The sequence below is a fragment of the Poecile atricapillus genome, chromosome 9 (assembly GCF_030490865.1).
Source record: "Poecile atricapillus isolate bPoeAtr1 chromosome 9, bPoeAtr1.hap1, whole genome shotgun sequence".
Lineage (NCBI taxonomy): Eukaryota > Metazoa > Chordata > Aves > Passeriformes > Paridae > Poecile > Poecile atricapillus.
The window spans coordinates 22,834,866-22,857,091 of record NC_081257.1 but is presented as its reverse complement, the minus strand read 5'-3'; the positions used below and the strand labels follow the sequence as shown (position 1 = coordinate 22,857,091).

Here is a 22,226-nt window from a genome sequence, read left to right as displayed (position 1 = left end):
AGAGGGGGCACGGGGGGACATGACGGGATGGAGGGACACGAGGGGACATGAGGGGACAGGGGGGACACAGGGGGATGGAGGGAACATGAGGGGACACGAGGGGACAGGGGGCACATGAGGGGCAGGAGGGACACGAGGGGATGGAGGGAACATGAGGGGACGGGGGGACACAGGGGGACATGAGGGGATGGAGGGGACACAGGGGACAGGGGGGGACATGAGGGGATGGAGGGGACATGAGGGGCAGGAGGAGATGGAGGGACACGGGGGGACAGAGGGGACACGGGGGGACAGAGGGGGCACGGGGGGACATGAGGGGATGGGGGGACAGGGGGAAACACGGGGGACAACCCCGCTCCCGCCCCTCGGGGCGCGGCGCGGCCCCTTTAAGACGCGCCCGGTCACATGACCGCGCCCGGCACGTGGCCTCGCCGCCAATATGGCGGTGTCCACTGGGCTGTGTCGCTGTCTCTTCCCGCTGCTGCTGGGAATCGGAATGGTGGCGGTCACCGGCACCCCCGGCATCCCCGGCATCCCCGGCATCCCCGGCACCCCCGGCAAGCGCGGCAACCCCGGCATCCCTGGCATCCCTGGCATCCGTGGCATCCCTGGCATCCCCGGCATCCCCGGCCCCCGTGGCGCCCCCGGCACGCCCGGTACCCCCGGCACCCCCAGCACGCCCGGTACCCCCGGCACGCCCGGCACGCCCGGCAGCCCCGGCACCCCCGGCACCCCTGGCGCCCCCTGCACCCCCGGCAAGCCCGGCACCCCCGGCACCCCCGGCACCCCCGGCAATCCCGGCACCCCCGGCACCCCTGGCACCCCCGGCACCCCCGGCACCCCCGGCGGCTGCAGCGCCGGCCGGGCCCCCAGGGACGGGCGGGAGGCAGCGGCGCGGCGATACTCGGCGGCGGCGGCGGGCAGCGGGCGGAGCGCCGAGCTGGGGCCGGTGAGCGGCGGGACCGGGCCGGGCCGGACTGAGGGGGGACCCCGGCGGGGCAGAGCCTCCTCCGGGATAACGGAGCAGCCCGGGAACTGCTGTGGGAGAGCTTAAATGAAATTACAGGCGGGTGGGCCGAACCCAGAGCTGGGCTGGGGCGCGGGTGCTGCTTCTGGCCCCATCTCGCTCTTGCCTCGCGGAGAGAACAGGGAAGCACGAGCGGTTTCCTCTCCAGCTGGCTCGGCTGAAATGCGGGGGAGCTGCATCAGCTTGGAAAAAGCTGTGTCCGACAGGCAGTGCGGGAGCTCGCTGGGTGGAAACTGAACTCTGGTACTGCAGGCTGCCCTCCGCAAACTGGGCAATGTTTAAAGAGTGTGGGGTGAATAATCCCCTGTGCTCGGGATCCATGTCACCGATGGGTATTTTGTGTGACAAACCTGAGCAGTTCACTCTGGGTCTGGAGGATGAAAAACTTCCTTTTTATGCAGCTGGCAGCTCCAGCAGTAGGTAATGAAAGTTAATTACTGATGGATTAAGTTATGCTCACAACATAACTTGATGATGCTTAGCTAGAAAACATCTTTACTAGCAGAGAAAAATTGGCCTCTGTATCACCCACAAACAGCTTTATTTATTTCCAGAATGGTTTTAGAACTGGGGAGCCAGCTAGAGTTTATTTTGCACGTGGTTTTAGCCCAGTGAGCTCAGAGCCTGGCTGGGAATCCCTTCAGGGAGTTGTGTCAGCTACCGAGGGTTGAAGAGAGATTGGGGGCGGAGGAAGTAGAGCAACTTTGCACTATATTGTCATTTCCTAAGTCCTAAAAAATGTAATCAAGTTTATCCTGAAGCCTTTTGATGGAGTCAGTTTCAGAGTATCTGTAAGAGCTCAGATTGTTCTCAGTGGTGAAAGTTTTGGGGGCACAGCCAGCTTCAGATGGGGGTAGGCCAAAGGAGAAGATGTTTGTAGCGTTTTTAATGGGCCAGCTGCAGGCTGTGTGAATTTTGAGAGACCCAAGCAGGAGAGAGCTACAGTGGAGAAGAAACACTGAAGTGGGATGAGTAAGATGATGTCAGATACTCACTCCAGCTGCCCTGAAGAACCAGGAGAGCTGCTGGGGAGTGCTGTGAGCTCGTTTACTGCTCCTTTGCTACCCTGGCAGTGGTGTAACTGCAGAAATACCAGCAAAGTGTAACACAGGAAACAGAACATTTCTCCTCATGAGAGCACCAGCATCGCCCAGACTTCATGTAAAAACCTGCAAATGGGGATTTGCAATTTCAGATTGTTGAAATGGCAGTTCCCAATTTCAGTTCTGTTTCCCCAAATGGGCTGGCCAAAACGCTCTTTCAAAAACACCTGCAAGGATGAGGTGCAGGAGGAGTAAAACCAGCATGGGGCTTCTCAGTCTTTCTTTCTCCCAACCTTCTGGGTGGTGTTTGCTGTGCAGATGGTGCTGATTCCGGGAGGGGTGTTCACCATGGGCACCCACGAGCCTGAAATCCAGCAGGATGGAGAGGGGCCTGCCAGGAGAGTGCACATTGACAGCTTCTACATGGACCAGTACGAGGTCAGCAACCAGGACTTCGAGAGATTTGTGAATTCCACGGGCTACATCACTGAGGTGAGGCACCCAGGGCACCCAGGCTCCTGAGAAAACCCCAGCTGAAAACCCAGGCTTCTCTTTCTGAAGGATGTCACAGTACTTGTTTGGGATCTGCATACTCCAATATTTCTGATGGAAGTAGTGGGGAGAAGGAACTGTCTGGCCTTGCTGTCCTGGGCTGAAAGAGCATTCAGGTGTTTGTTGCTGTGTTTAGTGATTTGTCACCTGAACTCGTGACTGGGTGATGCCAGCAGCTCTCTGCAGGGGTTTTTGGGGTGGTTTGCTTGGGATTTTTTGACTTTTGGCTCCTGGACCAATCAGGTTAGATTTTCCTTGTTTTAGAGAGACCTGGATTTAACAAACTGAGATGGCCAAGGACTTTGCAGGCTGGCTCAGCTGCTTGCTGGTGACACAGAGCCCTGTGCCTGAGGAGACAATAGCAGCAGTGATAATTGTGTGCGGCTTCCTGGGAACAATGGACTAAGAATATGTTAAGGCTCTTCCCAGGAAGGATCCGCCTGTGCCTGAGGCTCAGATCCCTCCTGACAGGTGACTGTTCCTAGCAACTTTGACAAAACCCTGACAGCCCTTTTAGGCAAATGAAAGCCTCGCTAAGGAACAGGTCTCAGAGGAGGCACTTTGCTGAATTCACTTGATGAACTGGTTCTCTTTTGGAAGGCAGGATCCTCTGGTTGGATGAAAAGCTTCTTTTGTCTACTATTTCTGTTTCTTAGCTCGATAATTATGAAAAAAAAAAAAAAAGTGGTTTAACTATTTTGGGTTGGAACACAGTTTGGTTATTGCAAAGAGCTGCTGGGATGAGCACGTGTGGGGTGAGGTTAAATGTGGGATCACAGAATGTCCTCAGCTGGAAGGGACCTCAAGGATCATCCAGTGCAACCCCTGGCTCTGCACAGCCACCCCCACAATCCCACCCTGTGCCTGAGAGTGTTCCCCAAATGTTCCTGGAGCTCTGGCAGGTAGAACTGCATCATGTGGGGTCTGTTTCAGACTTCATGGCTCAGCTGGTTCAGTTGAGTGCTCCACTTACACCTCCTCCCTTTTTTTTTCTCTTGATATAATGTACTGTGATTGAAATTATTTGTATTTTTTTATTCTTTTGGATTTATATAATGCTAGATATAATAATTGAGTTACTTTTAACTCTTTATCGTTGCAGTTGCATTTTAAAACATGGTACTAGTGATGATGGAGCAGTAAGTGACAGGGCTCAAATATTTTATTGTGATTCCCAAAGGAAAAATAAGAGAAATGAAACGTGCCCTTCCATATTAAATTGATGACTGTAGCATTTGAAAGCAGTTGGGACAATCAGAACTGCATTTTTAATTAATAAAAATTATGCAGAAGAATTAATAAAAAAATGCAGAAGCTCAGTGAGATGCCATCTGCCCAGTGGCTGCTGAACAAAAACAACGTCCAGAATAAAAATCCCTTATTTTCTGTTCCAAAACAGCTTCCTTGAAAGAGAACTCAAATTCACAATTAGAATTTGTATGATTAAAGGTTGGACTTGATGGTCTCTGTGGTTTTTTCCCCACCTTAATGATTCTCTGAATTTTCTTATCCTTGATAAAGCAAAGCTGTAAATGTTGAGTGTGGTTCTAAGAATGGCATTCCTTTGATGACATAATGGTTGAATCTTTTGTTCTTCCCATAGGCAGAGAAATTTGGTGACTCCTTTGTGTTTGAGGGGATGCTGAGTGAAGCAGTGAAGGCTGACATCCACCAGGCAGTGAGTAACACAGCAGGGGGAAACTCCCTGAGCAATCCCTGGGCTCTGCTGGTAATCACAGCAGGGAAAAGGAAACTCTGTCATGTCCCCAAAACCAGGGGCAAAAATGGGGATTGTGGAGAGGGCTTGGCCTGGAGTCATGGACTGAAGTGGGGACGATTTGCAATCTATTCACTGTCCTTTCTCTTTAAAAAACAATTTAAAACATCAATTCCTGATTAGCAAAAGTTGGTATCAGCCCCTTGTTGTCTCTTTTTGCCCCCTACCTGAGAAGTTCAGGCAGAGTCTGTAAGATTCCTTATGTTGTGAATTGCTGAAGATTTTGATGTTTCCTCCTTTTCTACAGAAGATCCTGTGTTCATTTGCTGCTTTTCCAGCTCCCCTCATCCCCATCCCCAGTGATCCTGGGAGGGGCAGTGCTGACTGCTCTGGAGCTGATCCCGTTTTCCTGTTGGCTGGAAGTCAATACTGCTTTAAAAAGAAAGAAAATTCTGTAGTAGATCTTCCCTGCCCTTCCTCCCCTCTTTTTCTGTTGTGAATGTGTTGCTGAGCCTTCTTCAGGCTTCATTTACCTCCTCATCAACAGGTCAGGTCCCCTTTGCAGCTCTTGGCAGATAAGCAGATTGTGTCCTGTCATCTCCTGGATGAGTTGATCTGCTCTGAGCACAGGTTTGGACAAAATCACCTCCTGAGGTCCCCTCCTGTCAGAATTCCCTCAGCTCTGATGGGGCACAGCTTGATTTTTGTTTCCAAGGGGCAGCCTGAGAAAAAGGAAGCCCTGTGTGAGTGTGTGCTGTGAGGGACTGGCAAAGAACGTGGGATTTGGGTTCCTCCTGCCAGGGAAGGAAGATTACAAGTGCAGTTTGTAATCTTTTAATTCAGGTCTAACATTTGTGCCCTGGGAGAGATAAGGCTATATTGCAGTTCCCACCACCAGCATAACTGATGCTAAATCCATCCATGTATTTGTTCTGCCTTCATAAAAATAATAAAAAATACAAATAAAAAAATGAATGGCTGATCCCATCTTCCCAACACTCAGTATTGGAGAAATTCCTTTTCCTGTGTAGTTCTGTGATGCAGAAATCCCTAAATCAGGTTCTCAGTTTTAAAACAAACAAACAAACCCCAAGAATGCTGCTGTAAGCTCAGCCTTGGCAATTTTAAATAAATTTTAAATAAACACAGAGTGTTGGGAGCTGCTTTCCTGGGGGTGTCAGCCAAATTTCCAAGTGTTGGCTGCAGTGCTCACAGGACAAGTGTTATGCCAGAGGCCTGGAATGGAGCCCAAACTGGTCTTTTTTGGCTGCTGCTTCATGAAAGTTTTTTGGAGTTGTTAAAAGTAAACTTGCTTTTAAAAGTCACCTTCTTCAATCATAACTATCAGATGAAAAACAGAAATAAGATATAAATATTGGTGTGTTACTGGCACTGAAAATCCCTCCAAGCAACCAGTGGGAGAAAGGATTGTGGTTTTCCTTTGCCTCGGTGGCTCAGGAGTGTTTTGACAAGGATTTTCTGCAGCTGAAGCAGAGGGATGTGAAATGCAAATGTGAATACAGGGGAAGAGCATCAGGAATGTAATTTTTTTAAGCATTATTTCACATGCAGTGAAATAACTGGGGAAAGGTGAAAGGTACCAAACTAAATGATTTATAAATGATGAGCTGTGTGTGTCTGTTGGGGTTTTTGCTCTGTTTGGCCACTTTGTCCTCTCCAGTTTTTAAAGCAGATTTCTCAGAGCCTCAAAGCCATTGGCTGGTGGCAGCTGCTGCAGGAGTGCCCCAGCTGAGCACGTAGGGTGATTGTTGGAGCTCTGGGTGTGCCTTTCCTGGAGGTGAGGTGGGCTCCCAGATAGCCACTGACAGGGATGTGGGCTGGACTCAGCCTCTGGAAGGGAAGCAGTAAAAAGGGGTGTAGCAGCCAGTGATGGAATTGTTGCAGATTTCTGCGAACTCAAGTTTTAGTTTTGGCCTCCCAGTTTGTGGTGGTCACGGGGCAGAGAGGGAGGGTTTAGTGCTGTGCCAGATGAGGGCTCCTCCAAATGGAAAAGGATTTTGTAGGATGAGGGTGGAAGGTCCTTTGGAGCTGAAATTATTTGTGTGGCTTAAAACATTACTAGAGCTTCACATCTTAAATTCTTCACTTGCAGCCTGGAGAGGAGGAGAGGAGAGCTTAAAGCCCCTGCCAGAGCCTAAAGAGGCTCCAGAAAAGATGGAGGAGGGCTTTGGGAAGGGTCTGGAGGGACAGGACACAGGGAATGGCTTCCCACTGCCAGAGGGCAGAGTTAGATGGAATATTGGGCAGGAATTGTTCCCTGTGAGGATGGGAGGCCCTGGCAGAGGTACCCAGAGCAGCTGGGGCTGTCCCTGGATCCCTGGCAGTGCCCAAGGCCAGGCTGGACATTGGGCCTGGAGCACCTGGGACAGTGGGAGGTGTCCCTGCCATAGCAGGGGGACACTGGGTGGGATTTAATGTCCCTTCCAAACCAAATAATTCTGTAGTTCCACTTGATTCTGAGGGGATTTGAGAGCTCTTGCCAATCCCTGCAGGAGTTTTCCTTGCTGTCCAGGTACTGTGGAAAAGGGAACCAGGATGGCACAGTAGGAGAGCAGCCCCAGTCCTTGCTGACTGGAGAGTAGTGGGGACATTGTTATTCTTGGCTCATGGAAGGCAGAAAAATTAATTTTTGCTTCAAGGCCAGATAAATTCTGCACTGAAGAGGCTGTGAGCATACAAATGTATGTGCTGCCTTTGTTGTAAGGGTATGGAATTTTGGGTCTGGAATGCAATGGAATTGGCTCACTGGCAGCTCAAGCAAACACGAAGTTCTGGCTGATCCAGAACTATGGGATTTCATCCCTGTTTGTATGGAAATCTCTGCAGTGGCCTGGAGCTGTGCAATGTGCCTGTTTCATAACAACCCCAAATTGAAACATTCTGCATTTCAGCTGAACATCTCCGAGTGCTGCTGAGAGGAGCCCTGGTTGCAGGTAGGACAGCAGTGCCAGTGTGGGCAGGGTGAGCTGTTCCTCACAGCCCCCAGTGCTTCAGCTCCTCCCTGCCAGGAGCTGCTGAACTGCTCATCTGTGGGTTTTTGTGCTCTACTCCCACTGCTGGGATAAAGAAGGATGTGCGGGAATTCTCCCTGGGAATTGCCAGGAATATTAGCCCGTGTTTATCAGAGCTGCAGCATTAAGGCAGGCTGTGGTTTGTGCCTCAGGCTGGGGAGAAATCTGTGCACATCTCGTTTCCTTCCAGCTCATGTGCACTTGGTTATTGGAAAAAAATGACCAACTGGAGTGCAGATTTAGATGTTGGCTGGAAATGAGACTTCCAGAGGTGTCTGCCTTCACCAGGAATATCAGTTCCTCAAAAGAAGCTTCTTCTGATTCCAAAACTTGCACTTAATGAATCTGACTGGATTTTAGCAGCGCATATTTGTGGTTATTTTTCTTGGAGGATTGACAAGGCTGTGAAGTTTTACACTGTCTGAACTGAAGTTCAATGACCTTTCCTTATGCAAAAAAAAAAAAGGTCCCTTCATAAAAGTGCTTGTTTCCAATCAAGTCTGAAATATTTTTTGTAGCTGATGACTTACAAAGTAAAATTAAATGTATTTTAAAGCTGCTGCCTTTCCTTGGTGTGCAGTTCCAAACTGCTGTAAAACACTGGATTTTAAGGCAGATAATCTCAATATTAAACAAACCCCCTTGTTGCTTCCGTTTCTGAGCTTGTGAGGGAGGTCATTAACGTTAGAACATAAGTGAGAACAGATTCTTCTGTAATTAGAGCTTTGGGGGAGCTGGGACTTTTAATTGATGGAATAAATAGCATGGGAATAGCAGGAGCTGATGAAATCAGGTATTCACAGAATCCCAGGCTGGCTGGGCTTGGAAGGGACCTCTGGAGATCCAGCCCCTGATACAGGTGTGGGTTACCTGCTGGACAAATCCTCTGCTAATTGTGAGTTTGGGTCTGTGTGTGACAGAAGTTCCCAATCCTGGCTCAGTTCTTGTCCATAATTACAGCAGGTTTGTTCTCTGCGGGGACAAAGAAGTGGAACCGTTGCACAGTAATTATTTTTATTTCTTAAACTTCTCACCCTACTAAAAATGTTCCATTTTCCATCTGCCTCTTTCTTTGATAGTTCATTCATCAGTGCTCAAGGTTTAGGATCTGGCTTAGAGGAGGGAAAACTGTCAGAGATTTATGTGTATCTGCCTTACACAAGGTAAAATAAAACCACGTCCAAAAATGATATTCTTTAGTGAATAACAAGCTTTTTCTCTCGTCCTACCAATGCTAGCAAGATCCTTTTGCATATTAAAGATGTACAGAGCTTGACACCATCTGATTCAAACAAGTGGTAACCTATTACGTCAGCTTCTGCACTGGAGTGGTTTTTTAAGAACCCACCACTTATTAAATTATTCTTCAAGTGGTTTCCAGACTTGGGCTGCTTTTCACTCAAAATCTCTTTTCACACTGTTAATTCTGAAGTTCTTACTCTGCAGTCACTTGGTTTTTTCCCAGCTGTTTATCCTGAGCTGGTGTAAGGCTTTGCTACATTAAAATAGCATTAGAATGCTGTAGCACAAAAAAAAGATGATGTTTGGTGCCTTATGTCTGGACAGCAGCATGAATTTGCCATCCTTTTGTGGGCCTGACTTAAGGTTCAAATGTACAGTTTTGTTATTTCAGAGGATTTGCTACTTGATGGAAATGTTGAAGTCTGAGCCATGATGAGCTACTCTGCTGAGTTTTTTTGGTAATTTTTCGAATACATAAATCTGATTTGAATTTGAGATTTGATCCTCAAGTGAGGGTTGTTTTTCTCAAACGTTGCCTGTGTCATGTTAGTGCAAGACTAATAAATGTTTTTATGGCTGTGAGCTGGGTGGCTTTGGGGTGGTTTTTAGGAATATTCCCCTACTGCAGTAACAGCAACATGGTAATGCTGACACTTGGTGATGTTCCCCACTCCAATTTTTTTTTTTTTTTCTCCATACATTTAGGGAGGAATTTTCCTCAAGGTAATTATGAAGTAGTTTAAAAATCTTGTAATGGAGCAATTAAAGTTAGGCTGTCCCAGCCTACTTGGAAAGGAGAATGGAATAGTTGGAAGGAGAGTTTTCTGCAGGGTGTTAGTGGGAGTTCAGGCTTCAGCTCTGCAAATTGCTCCGCCCCAGCGCAGAGCTCGTGGGTCGGAATTAATTGTTCGAGCTCTTCCCAGGGTTATCACACTGGGCTCTCTTTTCACAGCACACTGAGTCTGTGAGAAGCAGAACAGTGAGTTCTTAAGGTTTAATCCTGGAGGGGAGAGCTGGATAATCCCCGTTTCCAGGTGGATCAGACCAAAACAAGCCTTTGTGCCTCGGCGTTGCTCTGGGAAGCGCTTCCCTGTGTGTGAGGCTGTAAGGGTCGCAGGGCAGGTGTGGGACAGGTGACATGCTGCAAGAATTAACCAGAAGGAAGGGGATTGTCCTCTGGTTTCAGATCTGTTCAGCAGCTTCTGCTGCTATTTTGACAGCAGGAATCTGTTGCCAGTGCACAGAACGTGTTTCGGAGGGAAGCAGAACGTGAAGTGTTATGAAAGTAACTAAGCTCATTATTGGCAAGGGAGGACTTGGCTGTATTAACTGTGATGTTGTAATATCTGTCTAATTAGCTCTTCTCCTAATTAGATTTAGAGCAATTAAAAGCTTTAAATACTTATGAGAAGTTCTGTGAGAGAACTGTAGATTTCAGGTAGGAGGTTTCTGGAAGGAGCAGCCAGGGGCTGCCTTAGCTGAGTCTCCAGGCAATTCTTGCAGGCTCTCCATGCTCTGTCCCTGTTTTCCCTGTCCCACACTGGATGTCTGAGTGCTCTGGGTGCTCTGCAGGGCCATTTGGTGCTCAGCTCAGCAGAGCCACAACCTGGAGCTGTGCACACGCAGTGCTTTCCTGTGGAGAGACATTTTTCTTGGGTTAAAATAAACCAGCCTGATTGAAAGCATCTGCTTTTTCTTTTGCATCACAAAAATGTTTTCCAAAATTAAAGTCGCCTAAAGTGTAAATCTTTGCAGTCTCCTGCAGAGATGTTTTTATCCAAAACCCAGCAGTTTAATTTACACAAATATGTTGTGCTTAGAAACTGTCGAAATCTTCCTTGTGATTTTTCAGATTTTAGCTTTAGCAAACAGTTCTGCTGCTCTTTTATTTTCCTTAAATAGCTGTAAAATTCTAATTTTGGATTTCTGTCCTATTTTCAGTGTAGTTTAAAGGTCAAACCTCAATATGGGCAAGGAATTGGTTAAATCAGACTGGTTTTAAACCCCTTGACTGTTGTATCAATTTAGCAGCTCCCTCACTCTGAAGCTTTAGTGCTGTGAGAGTTGAGCAGAGTATCTGCAGGAAGCTCTCATTTTGGGGTTTGAAGAGCTGCAATTCCCTGTGAGAGATCAGCTATTTCTCATGCTTTTTGCCAAGGGCAGTGGCTGTGCTTGGGGTGAGAATGTCCTTAGTTAGACACTGAGCCAGAAGTGGGCTTGGCATTGATCTGTGTGTGCTGGGGAGGTCAGAGAGGGTCTGTAAAACCTGCCATGGGCTGGGGGTGCCAGCCAGGGGGACAGCAGAGGACAGCATGCCTGGGTCACCAGCAGCCTGCTGGGAGCATCTTTGTTTCTTTGGGATTTAACCCTCAGCTGTTCCCTTTGGAAGGGAGGTGTCCACAGCCTGTCTGTGAGCAGCTTCCCAGCCTGCAGGACTCCTGCAGCCTCCTCAGGCACTTCACAGCCCTTCCCAGGGCTCCCAGAAGCTGTGGGCTCTGCAGCTTTAGTCCAGGATTGCTGCTGATTTACAGGGAGCTTTTGGATACCCAGATGTGCTGAGAGGGGAAGAGGGAAAGGCTGTCAGGGGAATGTCAGAGCACAGCCTGATGAAGTGCTCTAAACCCTGGATAATGTTTGTTTGGGCACTTCTGCTGATTTTTCCTACTGAAATATCCAAGTGAGGGATTTCATGTGTAGCTTGGACAGAGTTTTCTCAGCAATTTATGTGTGGCACAGATAATCTTTTCTCCCACACACATGTAATTTCATGTTCTGTTGAAGGATGCAGCTTCCCCCTAGAAGCTGCTGTTAAAATTGTTTGACCAGACTGATTCTGGGTCTCCTCAATACCAGCTTGCAGTGACTTTTTGGACTTTGCTCTGAAGGTTTGGTGAGTTAGAGGGTAACACTCTTTCTTACTTCTGTGAATAACACTTGACAAAGTTGGTCTAGGACTAACCAGCCTCTGGCTTGTTTACCTCCTAAAGCATTCCAGGCTTATTTCCTTGGATTTTTGTTCTTTATAGACATTCTCTGTAATAGGAGTATTTTGGAAGCTGCTGGAATAAACCCACTGTTGATGGGTGGCATAAATGTTCCTTTTTTTGCCTCAGTGAAGGCCTCATTATAAAAATAAGTATTTCTAAGTGAACATGAATCAGAACAGAGCAGTTAAGCATGACCTCTTGTACTTTTTAGAGGAAATCCTCAAAATATGTCTTCCAGGAAAAACTGCTGGTGTTGAAGCACCAAATTTGGGATTTCTGGTTTGAGAGAGCTGCTCAATGTCTGCACTGCTACAGAGGATTTTGGCTGTGTGATGTTTCCCAGCAAACCAGCTGGGGGAGAAAAGAAAAAAAAAAAAGAGAAAGGCTTCATGCTTCACTTCCCATGTGTGGTTCTTCTGTCTCCACCTTCTGGAAGCTTAGAGCAAATAATTTAAAATCAGCTTAGTGGGTTAATGACCTGGAAGGCGAATGTGTCACAAGAAGTGTGTTTGACCCCAGCTGAAGGGCACCGTCAGGGGGTTGTTTCAGTGATCTCAAAAGAGAGTCAGAGAGCAAATAATTAGGGTGAAAATGCTCTTTAGGCCAAAATTGTAATTTTTCTTTCCTCTCTGCAGATTGTATCAGACTGAAGTGAGACAGGAGGTGAAATTCACACAGGCACAGACTGGTTTGGGTTGGAAGGGTTCTGGTGGTTTTTCAGAAGATCCCTCAGCTGGGAATTAAAGTGTCCTTCCCTGCTGCTCTTGTCCTTTTTCAGGTGGCAGCTGCTCCCTGGTGGCTGCCTGTGAAAGGAGCCAGCTGGAAGCACCCCGAGGGCCCTGACTCCAGCATCTCCAGCAGGTGAGCACCCATTCCACCACAAAACCCGGCTGCTTCCTGCTGTCCCTGTGGCTCCCACCACCATGGGGCTGCAGGAAAGGGCTTTTATTTGTCACCTCTTTGCTGCTGCTTCTGGGAGTGTTTTCCCACCTTCTGAGGTGTTGCCTGCAGTGTTCCATGGCCATGGTTAGTGATGTGGGGCACAAAGGTCTGGCAGGACCCTGCTGATGGAGCCTCAGTGCTTGCTGTTCACGTTTGTGAAACACAGCAGATCTCCCAAGGCTCAGAAACTCCAGTGCAAACTGGGTTTGGAGAGGAGGAATAAATCCTCTCTGTGTGCACACTCCAGGAGTCTGGGTAGTGTGAACTCTTCCACGTGGGATTTGGAAGCCTCTTTCTCTGGCAACAGAGGATTGAAGAGTTTTGTGCTTTTTTTACTGTATTCAAACTCTATGAAAAATCAGTTGTGACTGTATTGAACCTCTGAATGCTTTGGAAAACTCTGCTTTTCCTTACAGTTAGTGCCATGCTTTGCCTGCACAAACCCTGAAACTCACTGACCGTTGTTTTCATGCAATTGCTTTCTGTTCTGAAGTGGGATGAATTTTAGGCCTAGAAAATCAAATTGCTGTCTTCATTTAGAACTTGTAACATTGCAACTGCTCCTCTCACTAGGCAGGTGTCAATGAAGTTGGCACTTCATCAGCTAGTGAAAGTTTCTAACAGCATTTTGAAATCAAATCAGACTCTCTAGCCTAGATCTAGTAGGTTTTTGAGTCCTCTAAGGACAGGACTTTGTTAGTGCACCATCATCTGATGGCTGAAGCGCTCAGTAACGAGTTGTCTGCTCTCCAAGGGCAAGGAAAGAATTATCTGAGGCAAAAATAGAGATAATAGCTGGAGGCGTTGTTAGGGGGAGCCTGGAATTGAGGTCAGAGCCAGCAGACAGGAGCTGGAAACCTGCCATGAAATTCTGGGCTTGTGCAAGGGTGGTGCAAACCTGGCCTGGCACAGCTGCTGGGAGCCTGCCATGTGGAAGTGCCCCATGGATTAACAGGGGTATGTTGGATTCCTAAATGGGACAGGAAAGAGAAGTTTATAGGAAGTTCCTCTCTCTCCTGGACCCTCAGCTCTGGAAGCATCTTGGTCTGTTGGAGGCTTGGATGGGGAGGATCCTTCTGCAAGGGTGCCTGGGCACTTTCTGTCATTCTGGAAAAAGAGACAAGGATTTTAATGTCAGGAACCAAACCCCAATGAAGATGGGAACTCTTGTGTAAACTGTGGACTGCTTAAAGCACCCCAAGGAAAATCACTTCCCAGCTAAATTTCTGCAGGTTTTTTTCCTGGACTGGGTGCTGCAAAAGCTGATGTTGGTAAGACTCTTCCTCATGTCACTTCTCCTTCAAAACTACACAGCTGACAGCAAGGACAGACCCAGAGCAGGAGAAGAGCCACAGGGGAGTGAAGAAAAATCACCATTAAATTGCAATGTGCATTTTCCTGTTGAGAATCCTGGTTTCTGGCTGAGGTGGCCCTTGCCAGGCTGCTTTAACAATGGTGATCCTGCAGGTTTTCAGTTTCCTTTGGGTCTGCAAGCACCCAGGTTCCCCCAGAGGGCAGGGTCTCTGCTGCCTCCTGGGTGCTGCACCTGTAAATATCTTTAACTGAACCATAAATATCTCTAACTGAACCATAAATATCTCTAACTGAACCAGAATTACCTTTAACTGAACCATAAATATCTTTAAGTCTGGGGCTGGATGTAGGAACATGATGAGACAAACAGAAGTGAATTGTTTTTCTCTTCCTTGTTCCCCTCTGATGGCTGCATTTCCCTTCCAGCATTTTGCTGCCTTGCCTTAAGCAGCTCCTTTCCTGTGAGAGTCACCTGGTGCCTGCTCCAGCTGTAACTCCTGTGTGTCCCTGCCTGGGTGTCACATTGTGCTGTGCAGCCCTGAGTGTGCCTGGTGCCCTGAGGAGCCTGTCCTGTTGGTTTTGTTTCCAGAATGGACCATCCAGTCCTTCATGTGTCCTGGAACGATGCCATGGCCTTCTGCAGCTGGGCAGGGAAGCGCTTACCGACGGAGGCTGAGTGGGAATACAGCTGTCGAGGGGGCCTTGAGAACAGGTACCTGTCCCAGGGCTGCACTGGGGTTTGTGAGATGAGGAGGAGTTCTGAGGGGTTTCTTACCCTCAGAACTGCTCTGCAGCCAGGCTGGGGGAGCTGGGGGTGCTCACCTGGAGAGGAGAAGCTCCAGGGAGAGCTCAGAGCCCCTGCCAGGAGAGCTGGAGAGGGACTGGGGACAAGGGATGGAGGAACAGGACACAGGAAATGGCTTTAAACTTGAGGAGAGGAGGTTTAGATTATTAGGAAAAAGGTATTTATTGGAGTGTGGACAGGCCCTGGCACAGAATTCCCAGAGCAGCTGTGGCTGCCCCTGGATCCCTGGCAGTGCCCAAGGCCAGGCTGGACATTGGGAGCACCTGGGACAGTGGGAGGTGTCCCTGCCATGGCTGGGGGACACTGGCTGGGATTTAAGGTCTCTCCCAACCCAGACCAGTTTGGAATTCTGTATAACACTGACTTTTAATTAAAAGTGTTTGACAGCTGCTCTGTTTGTCTTTTCCCAGGCTTTTCCCGTGGGGCAACAGATTGCAGCCCAAAGGGCAACACTATGCCAATATCTGGCAGGGAGAATTCCCCACCAATAACACAGCAGAGGATGGCTACAAGGGGACTGCACCTGTAAGTGTGTCTCAAAGACAATCCAGCATGTGGAAATGATCTTAATCTTTCTAAAACTAAGGTCTGTTGTCAGCAGGATGAGCCATAGTTGTTTTCTATCTCTTTGCTCTTTCATTATAGATTTTAAATTACATTAAATTTCACTGCAGGCTTGAGCATTATCAAGGGACTCTTTTACAAGCTAATTGAAAAGTAAAGATTACTTTGATTTTAACTTCTAGTTCCTCTCAAACTGACCTCTTTTCCCCCTTCCCAGACAGTTTGTAGTCAGAAGCTGAAATACTTTCTGCCTGCACTTCTGGCCTCGCAGTTTTGTGAACTCAAAAATCACACATTAGTTTAAAAGAAACTAATCTTCCCTTTTGGGGAAAGGATGAGCCTGTCTAGTATAACAACCAGAGTGGAATTTTAAAGGCAATCAAGAATGTGGATGAATTATTTAATGGTAGTTAAGTAAGTCCAAAAGTTTCATCAGAAGAGGAGTCTGCACAGGCAGGAGTTGGCAGCCACCCTGGCTTTTCCTTGGTGAGAGGGGAGGGAATCTGGGAATGGGGTCAAGTCAGTAATGCCAGGTGTGTCTGCTGGTCAAACAGTGCCTCTCTGGAGAGGGTCAGGCTCCAAAACCAGCAAGGAGATGCTGTGCCACACTGGGACCTGGTGCTGAGGACACAGAGGTGCTCACAGCTTTCCATCCTGTTCGATTGAAATACAGGATGTGGAAACATTCCAGTTCTGCACTGCTGATCTCCTGTCTGCTTTTAGGGCTGCCCAAAGTGCACCTTCAGCAGCCTGGTGTGAGGATTCAAGCCCTGTTCTGTGTGCTTAGAGCTGTGCTCCCTGTCCTGTGCAGGTCTCTGCCTTTCCCCCCAACGCTTACGGCCTCTACAACATGGTGGGGAACGCCTGGGAGTGGACATCTGACTGGTGGGCTGTGCACCACTCCCCACAGGAGCTCCACAACCCTGTAAGTGTTTGCTTGGCTTTGTGTTGAGCACAGAATCCCCTCTGGGCCTGGGATCCCGTTCCTGTTCTGTGCTCCTGGCGTGGGCTGTGTCCTGGGGGAGCAGCAGAGCACAGCTCATCCACACTGCAATTACAGTGCTCTGGTGCAGTTTTTGTGGGGTTTGGTTAGCTGTCCACACCTGGTTAGCCAGTGAATACTTCCAAACTGGCCTCACATTACAGCAATCAAGAATTTATGGAATGACTTCTTTAAAAAAAGCAAGGTTTTTAATTCATTTATATTGCTACAAGCTGTACTTATTTTCCCCATCCCAGGCAGAGAACAAACCATCGTGAGTTATCTTTCTGGCTTCTGGTAGCTTGTTTTAAACTGAACATGAGATAAAACTGAGGTTTAGGAGAAGTCACCAGGCTCTGAGAGGTGAATCTTTGTTTTCCTCTGTGGCAGGCAGATGGAGGGTCCTGCAGGGTGAGATCTGTGGGGTCACTGATGCTCTGTCTCAGCAGATTCCAGTTCTGTGCTAGATCTGCTCCTCTCCCAGTCAGCCAGGATGAGCAAATCCCATGATTTATGACAAGTAAGGCCACATAGAGTTTGTCACTCAAAACCCCACCAAATACAGTGGTTTTGATTTCCTTACAATGTCCAAAGCACTTGCAGGTTTATTTTTACTCCTGGTAATTACTTGTGAAGGCAAGACAATCAATCATGAACCCCCCTAACAATCTGTGTGCAGAATTCCATCCATTCCTTGTAACCAATCCCCAGCATAGCCCAGCTCTCTCCAGTGCTAGAAAGCTGCTTTGAAGATTTTGGGTGTTCAACTAAATATGTTAAAAAACTTTGCCTGAGCTCTGACCCTCTGGAAGAATTCAGAGTGTTTTCAGCCCAGAGAACAGATCCTATATTTAGGTTACACTGCCTTGTGCTCTGCAGAGACTGAAGAGCTGAGCTCTGATAGATCTGGTGTTAATCAGTTCTAATGTCTCAGAAGATAACTGCAGCCTGGCTATTTTGGGACACCTTTTCACATGAGGAGATTCAGTTTCTTTACCCATTTAACCAGAAAAATCCTTTGGAATTCACTTTGAAGTGCTCTGCCTCAGACACTGGATTCTGACAATCAGTTTGTATCTGAAAACCCCCTGAAAGCCTCATTGTTAACACCTAGCTTTTAAATACTTTCTGAAGTGTCTGTGTTTTAAACTTCAGCAACTCCTGGAGGTTAACAGCGAACAAAATTCACAAGACAGTTGTTCCCCACCATCACCTCAATCCAGCAGGGAAGTGCTGCAGCTTTGGCATCATCCACACAAAAATGTCTCAAATAAATATAATGGAGGTGCCTCCCTGCAGTCACAGAATCCCAGAAGGGTTTGGGCTGGAAGGACCTTAAAGCAGGGCAGGGGCAGCCAAAACTTCTCTGGGCACCCTGTGCCAGAGCCTCCCCACCCTCACAGGGAAGAATTTCCTCCCTAAAAATGTAACTGATCCTTTAGCAGAGAGAGCCAAGTGTGTGTGTGAGGTCAATCAAACCACAGTCCCTTTAGAGCTTATTTTGTGGTGACTTCTGGCTCTGATTGTTTTGTATGAGCTGCAGTTCTCTGTTTGAAAACTGATTTCTCTCAACACAGAGTAACCATATGGCTGTGCACTGAAAATCACCATGCACCATCAGAAAACATTTGTTTGATGTAATGAAAGAAATAGAACTTTTTTTTCATTAACAAAAAAAACCCAAAAAACTTCTGCTTTTTTTCTTTAGTAACTTTTAGAAGAACAATCCTACTTTTATGAGCTTTGGTAATGGAATGCACAAGCACTTATGTAATCAGACTGGAATATGGCTGTTGCAGTATTGTAGTACGGAATAACCTTGCTAATTTACAGTAAACTCTGGGGTTTAAATCCAGGATCAAAGTCTGGACAGCTCTGGCCCTTTGCAGCAAGCAGCCAATGTCCTTCCCCTCCAGTACCAGCTGGTGCACTTCTCCAGGTCAGGCCATCAAACAATGGTGCTTGATAGAACAGAGATCTGCTTGTTTTAATCAAATGTGACCTTAATTGCTGGGCTGTGATTAGCTTTAGTGAGGGGAAGCACAGCCAAGGCAGTTTCCTTCATCTCTAAAGTGAGATACATGCACAAGCAAATATTAACACTGCAAATGCTGGTGATATCTATTAGTTTTCTGATTTTCTGACAACTTTGCCAGTTGTTTTATGATAAACTCTTTACCTTCAGTGATTTTAAATAAGAGAATGATGTTTTTTAATAGAATAGATTAATGGAGGACACCACAGCAGATTTCTGCAGGTGGTGAAGTGTTTCAGGGCTGTAATCCTCCTTCAGAGGATGTGGGGGTCAATTTAAGTTGTTTTTTTTTGTTACAAGATAACCTTTGATGCTCAATTTTTGCCTGGTGGAAGAGATTTGCAGTTAATAAAAAGATGCACTTAGGAGCCTTTGGTTCACCCACTGCTCAGTACAGGTCAGCCCTTTATCACTGCTGACACATGACAGATTTAGGCCTTTCTAACCCCAACCAAAAAAGTTCCTCTTCATTTATGAAAGTGTCTTTGGAGCCAGTAGCACAGATTGCTTCTCAGCACTGCACATTTAGGGGAAATCCTGCTCCACAGCCCCATTGTTCTGCTTTGTCTTGTTCCCATGGAACTTTTTTTAGGTCAGTTTTCTCCTGGCTTCCCTTAAAATGAGCTTACCAGGCTGGGTATGACTGTGCTGGTTGGAGGCTTATCTCAGAGCAGGGACTGTGCATCCACGTGCAGGTGTTGTGAGGACAATTTCCAGAGGCCTGGGAGTGGGAGCAGGGCTGTGGAAGGAGCAGATGCTGCCCCAGGGTGTGGCTTTCCTTGAGTAGTTGTGTGCCATTAAATGCAGTGATAGGCCAAATTCTTTTTCACAATTTGGGCAATAAACATGGAGCTGCTGCAGTTTGTGTGGTGAGCTTTCACACAAAGCAGTCAAACTCAGGGGGTGCAGGCAGGAGCTTCTGTAGTACCAACATCAACACTCGAGGTTTTCTGACAGTCCCTGGGATTTATGTCCAGTTGCAAACCTCTTCTGGGGTAGATTCTTCTAGAACATCACCCTGGTAATTCAGACCTGGGTGGGAGGCAACCCCTTGAGACAGGGTAGGAGAGTGGGATCTGTGCCAGGTGTGACCAGACTGCTCACTGAGGAAAGCTGGAGCTGCTTTCCATCTTGGTAAAGTCCCCTTTAGGAACCTGCCTGTTGCCAGGCATGACCAGTGGGCAGAAACTGGAATGTGAAATATTTGCAGCAGTGGGGAGGGAGCACAGTTACTGTCACCTGCAAATCCTGTAGGGCAGAATGATTCCAAGCTGTCTGGAATATTTATGGTTGCTCCTTTTGCATCTCCCTGCTCCCTGTAATGAGCAGTTATTCCCTGAGTACTGACCAGTGTCCTCCCCTCCCCAGAAAGGGCCGTCCTCGGGCACAGACAGAGTGAAGAAGGGTGGATCCTACATGTGCCATAAGGTAACGTGCTGTTTTCATGTTCCTCTTCCCTCTGAAAGCACTTGACCATGAAATGATCCTCTGACAGAGTTTCCTGGATGCTTGTCAAAGGGTTTCATGGAATTTATGAAGAGCAACACCTGATGTTCCTAAGGACCTCTTTTTGCTTAGCTTGGGATTAAAACAAGTAAGTTTTTTTAATCAGTATGGGTTTTAGATGCAGAACTTAAAACTGATGTGAGCTTCTAATGCTGTTTTCATGATAAAGCTTGAGTGAAACTTGTCAGAGTAGAAGTATGGATGTGACTTTATTTTTTAAGTTTTAGAATGGCTTTTGATCTGGAAAGGATAAGGAGCTCTGAGAAACCCAGCCTAGTGAAAGGTGTTCCTGCCTAGGGCAGGGGGATGGGACTGGATAAGCTTTAAGGGCCCTTCAGTCCCAAATCCTGTTATAATTCCATGGTTCTGTGATATCAGGTGTTTGCAGAGCTGGCTGGGAGAGGAAGTGTTCAGCTGACTTGATGGCATATCTGAAAATCCTTCAGAAAGCCAGGATGTCACCACAGAGCTGTGGCTGTTCATGACACAAAATTGTGTTTTAACTCTGCTCGTGCAGTGCTTGAAACCCCTCATTGTACAGCTCCTGTTTCATGAAAGCTGCCCTGCTCTTCTTCCCTTGCCAAGCCTGTGGCTGGTAAATCACTCTCATAATTAGATTTTCTACAGCGAGATCCCATTTTCTACACTGATTTTCTTCTTAGGTGAAATCAATGTCAGATGTTAATTAGCAGTTTTGATTAAATTAACACTGGAATAGGTTCTTCAGTGATGAATAACATGACCCATTTTGAAGGTTTGTGAAGATTCTAGCCTGCCCTAGTCTTTTTTTGTAGGTGATAAAACTAGGCTGTGTATCGAGACAAAACCCACTGACTGCTGTTAGTACAAGGGCTCTTTATGAGGTGCCTGATGTCTGCACAGACTGATCTTTGTGTGCTGATGCTCTTCTCCCTCTCAGAGCTGACAGAGTCTGAAGTTGCACCTTTTTCCATCCCATACCAAAAGTCTGGCATCTCGTTCAGGGAAATGTTTCCAGGCAGGTGCCAGTACCTGTCCATTCCAGAGGGGCTTTAGCACATGGATACCCAGCTCTGAGGGGAAGCTGAGTGGTTGTTTTGGCTTTTCCCAGAGCAGGAAGGATTATTGGCTGATACTTTAGCAGGCACTTTGCCATTTTTGTGTCAGCTGCTGTGTGTGTAGGATCCCCTCATCTCTAACGCAGTGATTCCCATCCGTATCACTTCACTGATCTGTCCCACAGCGAAGGCAATGTTTTGCTGTATTAATCTAACTAATTAATCCGTTCATCTAACGAGCTGTTGCCTGAGGAACCCCAGCTGTGCTAAGAAGTTCCCTTTCTGTGTTGCTGTGCAGTCCTACTGCTACAGGTACCGCTGTGCAGCTCGGAGCCAGAACACCCCCGACAGCTCCGCGTCCAACCTGGGCTTCCGCTGTGCCGCCACCGCCCCGGGGCTGCACTGACACCGCCACGCGCCCGGGGACAGCAAGCGCTGTCCACCCCAGGGAGAAGAAACATCAGCTGCATCCCTTGCTGATGACACACAATGGAAAAACCTTGCTTGAAGTTCCTGCTGAGGGAAGGAAAACCAGCACGACTCAACGGCGCTTGGAGAACCTTCGTGTTCATGAGCAGCTCCTGACCCCGGAGTGTTTTGGATTCAACCGGAACCAAACTGAGCAGAAACATGCCAATCCTGTTTTCAAAGATTACTTAATCCCTGTATTACTCAGGCTGGAAAAGACCTCCAGAATTATTGAGTCCAACCTTTGACTGATCACCACCTGGTCAACTCCAAGTTCCTCCTTAGACAAGATCTTTATTAATCAGTTTTATTTATGTAGAGCTTCTACACTTAAATGCAATAAGCAAAGACTTTGTAAACATCTAGACAGGTTTAAAAGAAATTCTAGGCAGCTTTGAGAGAGAATGAAGAAGTCAGGAATGAGGGCTGGAAGATGACAGCTCTCCCCACAGGCAACTCTCCCTTTGCTACATTCCACTTGCAGTGAAAATCATGTCCAGAAATGGGCTTCTTCTGAGGAGATACTTGCTGCTCTTTAGGAAGTGCCTTCTGCAGCTGAAGGTCATGATCCTCAGGCTGATGATGATTAGAAATCTTGTACATATTTGAATAAAATACCAAGCATTTGTTTATGCCAAAGACTTTTATTGATGGAAAAACACTATTTCCTCTGAATTTCTTGGATGCAGTGTAGGCTTATTTTAGGGACTTGGAAAATGCAAAACTGGCCTCATTAGAAACTGAAGCTAATGAATGATTCCACTTGAATAAAAGTCATGGAAGTGATGGTAGACAGAACTGTGAGCCCTAAGACCTAATAGGATAAATTTCTGAACTGTTTTGTTGAAAATAAAATTCCTCACTGAAAAGGAGAGGAATTTTAGCAAGAAGGGAAATGGGAGTAATTGAAAGCAACCTCATTTGGGGATCTGAATGTAATGGTGGATTAACAAAAGCCTTGGCACTGCTGCTG

General features: G+C 47.2%; 1 protein-coding gene across 3 annotated transcripts; it reads left to right on the top strand.

Moving 5' to 3' along the window:
- Positions 1-379: 379 nt before the first annotated feature.
- SUMF1 (sulfatase modifying factor 1) lies at positions 380-21,979 on the top strand. Of its 3 annotated transcripts, XM_058844911.1 has the most exons (10): positions 380-949; positions 2,389-2,562; positions 4,226-4,300; positions 12,379-12,461; positions 14,446-14,568; positions 15,072-15,186; positions 16,037-16,150; positions 19,611-19,670; positions 19,761-19,836; positions 21,084-21,979. In XM_058844911.1, the coding sequence occupies exons 1-9, from the start codon at positions 440-442 to the stop codon at positions 19,791-19,793; spliced, it is 1,287 nt and encodes a 428-aa protein (XP_058700894.1). In that variant the 5' UTR covers positions 380-439; the 3' UTR covers positions 19,794-19,836; positions 21,084-21,979. The 3 variants fall into 3 exon arrangements, with proteins under 3 accessions (XP_058700894.1, XP_058700895.1, XP_058700893.1); XM_058844910.1 differs by lacking the exon at positions 19,761-19,836 and having other exon boundaries at positions 389-949; XM_058844912.1 differs by lacking the exons at positions 19,611-19,670; positions 21,084-21,979 and having other exon boundaries at positions 19,709-19,836.
- The last annotated feature ends 247 nt before the right edge of the window (positions 21,980-22,226 follow it).